General features: G+C 50.6%; 1 protein-coding gene across 1 annotated transcript; it reads left to right on the top strand.

Moving 5' to 3' along the window:
• Window positions 1–3,664: 3,664 nt before the first annotated feature.
• On the top strand, window positions 3,665–5,095 carry LOC133931301 (protein VERNALIZATION 3-like). Its single transcript, XM_062378159.1, has 4 exons — window positions 3,665–4,007; window positions 4,147–4,208; window positions 4,310–4,350; window positions 4,447–5,095. Exons 1-4 carry the CDS (start codon window positions 3,807–3,809, stop codon window positions 4,674–4,676), a joined length of 534 nt encoding a protein of 177 aa, XP_062234143.1. The 5' UTR covers window positions 3,665–3,806; the 3' UTR covers window positions 4,677–5,095.
• Window positions 5,096–7,649: the final 2,554 nt, after the last annotated feature.

Raw genomic sequence — 7,649 nt, 5'->3', positions numbered from 1 at the left:
TGTGGATCTCTTGTGTTACAGGGTTTTCTGTCTAAGTCTAGAGCTTCGGTCTTCAAGTGCCGATCTCTTTGAGCTTCTCAAAGTTGTGCGTCGTATGCTTGGCTTGTAAGACTTGAGAGCCTCTTCCTCCATTCGTAAGGCCTCTACCTCAGCTTCCAACCCCTCTTTCACCGGGGTGCACCCCCCCCCCCCTTTTATCCCGCCGGGGAGGCTTTGCGTGCCCAGAAAGGAGGGCACGAGTCCCCATGAGCCATAAATGGAAAGCAACCATCATGGAGCTGTAATTTGATGTTACAGGAGGTTGAAAAGGGCGTCCCCGGTCGGTCATGTTGCCTGTTACGCACGGCTTTAGCCGTTTGCAGGAGGGGGGCCCACCGGGCAGCCGCCAAACCACCCCGCGTGCCCGCTCGATCAAAACGGGCCTGACACAGCAGGGGGGGGGGGCAGGCGATAAGCCTCGAGCCCAGCGACGATATCTCCAAGCCGCGTAGAATGACGTGCGATGGGACCCATCGCATTAAATGCCCCCACGCCTCCCTGACGGGAGTTGGCAGGGACTGACAACAGGCGTGAAGGGAGTAGTTGGAAGTGATAGGCCGCACTCCCTCTTATATGCAGCATCGGGCCTCTCACCAATTGACACCTCACCGCTGAGCCCTTGTGGGGTCCACCGGCAAGGGGCTTCTCAAGTCCTTGGGGAACTCTGGGTGCTCGGGGACTACTGTTCATAGTCCCGAGCGCCCTCTCCCGGAACTACCTTCCCGGGTCCTCGAGGAACTCGGGTACTCGGGGACAACTGTTCATGGCCCCGAGCGCCCTCTCCCGGAACTACCTTCTCAGGTCCTCGGGGAACTCGGGTACTCGGGAACCACTGTTCATGGCCCCGAGCGCCCTCTCCCGAAACTACTTTCTAGGGTCCTCGGGGAACTCGGGTACTCGGGGACCACTGTTCATGGCCCCGAGCGCACCTCCCGGAACTGGGTCTTCTCGGACCTCGGGGAGATAATCCCCGAGGGAAAGCGCCACGTGGTATTCTGCTGTCTAGGCCTCGGGACTCGGGGACCCCTGGTTCCCATGTCATCGACACATACCATGAAGTCGTGCACTGTCAGACCTTGGCATGCACGTGTTGAGAGCAGAGAGAGAGGGAGAGATAGCGTGGGAGAGAGGACGAGAAAGTCACCGGCTTTGAATGCGGGGAAAGCAGCGCGACAACTAGGAATAGTGCGACGACGATGCACGGAGGTGGGAGATGTGTATGGGCGGCGGGCTCCGTGTGGCAGTGGGATAGGCGCATGGCTAGGCTGCACTAGCACTCGTGCCCGCGCATCGAGCCAGTCGAGTGCGCGAGCTGGGCTGGCATGCGTGGGGAATGGGCTAGGGAATTGCGTCGTGGCCCATGCGTGCGAGGGAGGAGAGAGGGAAGCTGGGCTGCGCAGAAGAGAAAAGGGAAGGGGGTAGCTAGCCCGAGAAGAATAAAAAGGAGTTGGAATTGATTTGGAAAAGATTCAAATAGATTTATTTGAATTTGGATTTGGCATTAGTCCAAATAAGTTTATTTGAATTAGGATTTGGATTTGAACTTAAAGCCCTGAAATTTGGGAGAGGTTTGAATTCGATGGATTTCAGTTGAATTAAATATAAGAAATATATTTGAATTTGAGAGGCATTCAAATTCAAATCTCCTATCAAGAACCATACAAACAAATAAACCAAAAATACACGTGATCAATTTATTGCAAGAATTAATTTAGGAAATAATTTGGTGTTCTTTGGAATACTTAGCCAAAATAATATATTTGAATATACATACATACATATATATATTTAAATATATATTTTTCTTGATTTTATGTTGATGTAAATAATTAGATATTTTGTTTAAAAAGGAGTGAATTTCGGTTATCTTCTAAATGCTAAAACACATGGTATTACACCACCATTACGACTGTCGCCCCAGACATCCCTCTAAGCCTCAAGAACACAACCTGGCCTCAAAAATCCCCTTCCCGAATCCGAAGGGGATCTCGTTGGCAACATCGCCTGATCGATTTGATGTTTCGAGCATCTGAAGTTTAGGATGACTGAAAAAGAAAATGTTGATACATGTGAAAAGGACTTTGTGTTTGTGCCGTAGCAAGATAGGTGATGCTTATCTTTTCTAGTCGGCTAAATGTACATAGGTGTGATTAGATGTTCCATTCGCTAAGAGATATAGGACCCGAACAGTTACAGAAACGAACAAAGGAAATTAATATGAGTTAAATTTAAGCTTTTAGCACCAATGATTATACGTCAAAAGGATATATATGTGGCACATGTACGGTACTGTAGCATTGTTCTATTGCGATAAAGGATTCTTTCTGTACTCTGTTAACATCTTAATGTACAGTAAAATATATAGACAGTACGTAAGAAACCATCAAAAGACACATCATTAGTGACGGCTTCTTAGTGACGGATCCGTTGCTAATGATGATATATAAGGGAAGGACAGCCCTTGGACAAGCTTTTTTTCTTTCTTGAAAGCTCCTTGCCAAGGGTTGTATCTAAAGATTTTTCAGTAGCGCTAGCTTCATATCTTTTCTTTTTAAAAAATCATCAATATTTGATTCATAAAAAGAGCATAAAGCAAGGATATATAGAAGACAAGAAATACAAAAAGACAAGCATGAGAACAAATGGAAAGAGGAAGCATATATATATATATATATTGCCAGTGTCTTAAGCTGCCGTCGCTGCAGCGCGCATGCATTATCACCATGCTTGGAAACTGCTGTGTAATTAGCAGCTGGGAAAGTTTGTTACCCTTGCGCTTGACCATGCTATATTCTTCACGGATAATGATCGGGTGCCTTTTAACCTGTTACGTGAGTGCGTCCTGTGTAAGCTATGCCATTTTTGGCAAGTGACCTGACAAGGCCGTCTTCTTCATCCTTTCCGACCACACACAACGCCCATGTCCCCAAATAATGTTCCGCTCGTCCTGTAACTATCCGAAGTTCAGATCTTGTTCGCCTTTCGCATCATCCATCACCCATGCACATAAAAGGAAGCTTTATGCTGCTGATCGACAGCTGGACTGCTACTGAATAAGATCTGGCGGACATTGCATGCACAGGATACCCTATCCTGCTCCTACCTGAGCAAATCAAGCTAAGCAAAACCAAAGGGCATGCGCGAGAGAAGATTAAAGGTAAAAGCAGCTGCTTAATTACCACCTAATCGGCAGACATTCCCTCGACCGCGGCATGGATTGTTCGAGCCCCAGACGCAACGCAATCGAGAAGAGCGAGCTAGATATCAGCAGAAGCAGCAGCAGCAGCAGCAGCTTAAGAGACAGCAGATCGATATACATGGCCAGTAGCGCTGCATACCGACGATAGCTGCTGCGTACGTACTCTCCAAGAGGCAAGAGCCAATGAGCCAACGCTTTGGCAGGGGTTTGTCAAAAGCGCGCGATGCCCGACTGCCGAGCGTGTCAGGTCCACACGAAGATAGAAAGGATGCGAGATTCTACGGCCAGACCGAGCAAAAAACGCGAAGGCACGCACACAGACACAGAAATCAGTAACCCAGGGTTGCTGCTGCAAGTCAGTCAGCCCTGAGCTTGACAGACTCCTATATAAAGAGGCCACCAGCTATGGGAAAGAAGCATGCAAACCAACACCAACCAGTAGACCAAAGCTAGCTCGATCGGTGCAAGTTTCAGCTAGTTGGTCAACCTCCGATAATCCAGCCAAGTACCAAGCATCCCTGTTCGTGTGAGCAGGAGTGCTTGCTGTTGAGTGTTGACTGCTTGCGACATGGCCGGCAGGGACAGGGACCCGCTGGTGGTTGGTAGGGTGGTGGGCGATGTGCTCGACCCCTTCGTCCGGACCACCAACCTCAGGGTCAGCTACGGCGCCAGGACCGTATCCAACGGCTGTGAGCTCAGGCCGTCCATGGTCGTGCACCAGCCAAGGGTCGAGGTCGGCGGACCCGACATGCGGACATTCTACACACTCGTACGTATACAACAGTATACTGTATATATATCATTTTGTTTTGATGGTTGAATGGTTTCATGTATGAGAAAATAAAAGGAAACAAAAACTACCATCGTATAAGCTCATGGCCATGCATGTATATAACGCACTTCTTCAGGTGATGGTCAACCCGGATGCTCCAAGCCCAAGTGATCCGAACCTTAGGGAGTATTTGCACTGGTAAAGACTTATGCACACTCTGTATATATATGTTCTAATCCATGATATATAGTGCGTGTACATCTGGTCGTGATGGATTGATCCTCTCTGTCTTCATGCAGGCTGGTGATTGATATTCCTGGCACTTCTGGAGCAGCATTTGGTGAGTCATCAGCTCACTGTCTTAATCTCTCTCTTCCTATGTCATGTATGTGCATATGGTACTAACCGTGCATGCATGTGGTGTCACTGAGCGCAGGGCAAGAGGTGATGTGCTACGAGAGCCCTCGTCCGACCATGGGGATCCAGCGCTTCGTGCTGGTGCTGTTCCAGCAGCTGGTCCGGCAGACGGTGTACGCCCCCGGCTGGCGCCAGAACTTTAACACCAGGGACTTCGCCGAGCTCTACAACCTCGGCCCGCCGGTCGCCGCCGTCTACTTCAACTGCCAGCGGGAGGCCGGCTCCGGGGGAAGGAGGATGTACCCCTAAACAGTCATCGAAGCTAATAAGAACTCAAGATAATTACGATATTATTCTGTGTGTGGCTTGCTATTCTATAAGAATTAAGCAGCATTTAGCGACGTATATGTACACATATGATTGTAACCAATGATCTAGCAGCAGCTATGGGCGATGAAGCCTAGCTTAGTACTATAGTGCAATAAACAGTTAGTACACACCATTAGGGCCCGGAGCCACACCAAGCATGCATGCTATGCGATGCATCGCTCTATTATTGCTTCTGGTCGCTTACTATCACATGATTCACACCCATGTGTATCATTTGCATTGGAGACAACAGACATGTAAATGACATACACTGCTACAACAAGATGCATGCCGCGCCATGCATGAACTTGATGTAACAAGTCATCAGTGTGGAATATAATAATGTAAAATTAGCTAGCTATTGTATAGATAAATCAGCTGAAATCGAGTTATAACAATTAAACGATGTATGAGATAATGATTACTGCTAATGAATATGCATGACTCGTGCATCCGTACTTTGAACAATTGCCAGCAGCACGCAGCAAAGCATCAGTTATTCTTGGCGCCGCAGTCTCTCAACATGGATGGAGATAGCCAGATAGGCTAGGTTTTCTACATAGCCTTCCCCTGAAGAATCGATCCATAAGATAACACGGGCCATGCATAACAGTGGTATATATATACCTGTAAACCCACCTTGGAAAACTAGCTAATTGCTTGACCTCCCGGCGGCGTATCTGATCTAAAAGTTGCCGGAGGATCGATCATGGAAGTAGCAGAAAAGTTCCTAAAAGTGAGCACATCGCACGTGCGACGGGTGGGCGCAGCAGCCTTTGACAAATCGAACAATCACCGGATGCCGTTGCACGAACATCTTCAGGAGCAGGCTTCGTCAATGGATATACGTAATATTGGTCGGCAGCTTTAAGAACTCAGCTTCGTCTGCATTTCCTGGTTTCGATTGTACTTCAGCAAACTAGGGCATGCACATTAAGGTTAGCGTTGCGAGAGGTAATTTATCAGCTACCCACTGTCACATTAGCGTGTAATAATCAGATATATAATGGCTCCCATGCCGAAGCGGTAGCAAGTAATCACATAACGATTAACGGAGCTCGCACTGAGACCAGACAGATGATATCATGCACGTTGGTTAATTTACACACATCCATAGAGTTGGTTAATTTACACAGATCCATAGAGTCCTACGCGATTCGAAAAGAGCAGAGCAGATCATCCACATGCGACGGTGCATGACAAAACCATGGGTTATCACTGCATTATTTTACGCCAGGCCAGAGATCGAATAGATGCCGTCGCCGGCGAAGAATGTCACGCGCGGCTACGAGGACGTCGATCGGTTCCTCGTAGGCTCGTAGCCTAGAGGCTCCTCGCCGCTGCCACCATCCCGAACGCCAGCTGAAGCGCAGAACAGAACCGGGCACAGCCAGGTTCTCCTCGGGCGCCGAGAGGCCGGAGCTGGGTTGGCCACGTTGCCGCGCCATCAGGTGTCCGTGCCCTAGCCGTTCGCGGCCGCCTCAGAAGCCACGAGAAATAGAGCCGAGCCCGCGGTAGGCGTTGGATACTGTAGAGCTCATGGGCCTCGTACATATGATGGGCCGAGTTATGGTTGCCGATTTGGGCGGATAAACCGCGAGCTGTTGGGCACGAGCGTCCGGCTGAAACGGCCGACGCGTGCATGCAAGCTGGTCGTTCGTTCCACCAGGCAAATCGGCTGTGCGCGATCGATCGATCGACAAGCCACAGCTCGAGGATATATGTGCGGCTGTCCAAGTCCAACGGCTGCGAGCCCAGGCCTCGGCCGGGCATGCATGGGCATGCATGGCCCGGCCGGACGACCTCGCCGGCGGTGAATGACGTACATAGCGCAGCGTGTACGCTTCGTAAATCGAAGTGCATGCGCGCAACAAGACTTTGTAGTACTGCTGCGTACCTGCAAAACGTCGAAGCCGCGCAACGTTTATAAATTCGTTGTCATGTCATGGATTTATACGTACGCACACGCGTACGTTTACATATGTGATTGTGGACGTGGACGTGGACGGTGGACCCATGCATACGCTGACGCTCCAAGCGGCAGAGAGGGAGAGAGAGAGAGAGAGAGAGAGAGAGAGAGAGAATGTAACCTCCACAGGCTGTACATGTTAAGAGGTAAGTCAGGTGTTCAACCTGTTGAGCACCCATGGGTCAGGGAAATGTTAGTTTGGTTAACTGTCACAAGCCTCGCTCTACCCTCTAGTCTTATGATGACGATGATTAAGCTAACCAAACGAAAATGTAAATCAGCTTAGGGAGCGACCCAGCTTGATTAAGGCCATCCGCCGAAGAAAAGATGAAGTGGGGAGGTCCAATCGCTAACGTATGCGGCGAGCGTCGCGAGAAAACGGCAGGGATGTTGCTGCGCTTGCGCGCATGCACGTTACCCTTGCGTTGTGACGGGGAGCCGAGTGTGGGAGACGACACATGCAGCCCGAGCCAGCGGCGGTGGATGCGCCGTCTCGGCCCCCGCCAACCTTTGCCGTCCTGCTCCCTGCGCCATATGCACGGGGGGATGCGACGTCTCGCGCGGCAGGGCGCGCATGCAACCGACCGGAGCCCGGAGGGCGCCGCAACTTCCAATCAAATCAAAACCATGCCAGCCACTTCGCCGGGGCCGAGGCCGAGGCCAGCTCCACAAATTGACCTCGCGCGGGCGCCGCCGTGGCCGCGCGCTACTTGCTTCAGAATGACAAACCAGCGAGAAGCGCGCGAGCCGGCCAGGTAGCTGCAGCTGGAGTGTGCGGCACTGAGCGCGGTTGAGTTGAGTCATCTCGTCCAATATATGCATGCGTGGATATCACTTTTACCCCAACGGCCGCACCTGCCTGCCCCTATAGCCACTAGCCCGGTCAGGTGCCATGCAACGAGGCGTATATCCAGGGACTTGACCCAGCGGTCGCCCAGGAATCC

Source organism: Phragmites australis, chromosome 10 (genome assembly GCF_958298935.1).
Source record: "Phragmites australis chromosome 10, lpPhrAust1.1, whole genome shotgun sequence".
Taxonomy (NCBI): Eukaryota; Viridiplantae; Streptophyta; class Magnoliopsida; order Poales; family Poaceae; genus Phragmites; species Phragmites australis.
This window is presented reverse-complemented; position numbering and strand designations above follow the sequence as displayed.

Excerpts from the sequence above, each read along its gene's own strand:
- LOC133931301 (XM_062378159.1), top strand. The coding sequence starts at position 3,807 with ATGGCCGGCAGGGACAGGGACCCGCTGGTGGTTGGTAGGGTGGTGGGC. Across the intron at positions 4,008-4,146 it reads TGCGGACATTCTACACACTC|GTGATGGTCAACCCGGATGC; the intron begins GTACGTATACAA and ends GCACTTCTTCAG. Across the intron at positions 4,209-4,309 it reads CTTAGGGAGTATTTGCACTG|GCTGGTGATTGATATTCCTG; the intron begins GTAAAGACTTAT and ends GTCTTCATGCAG.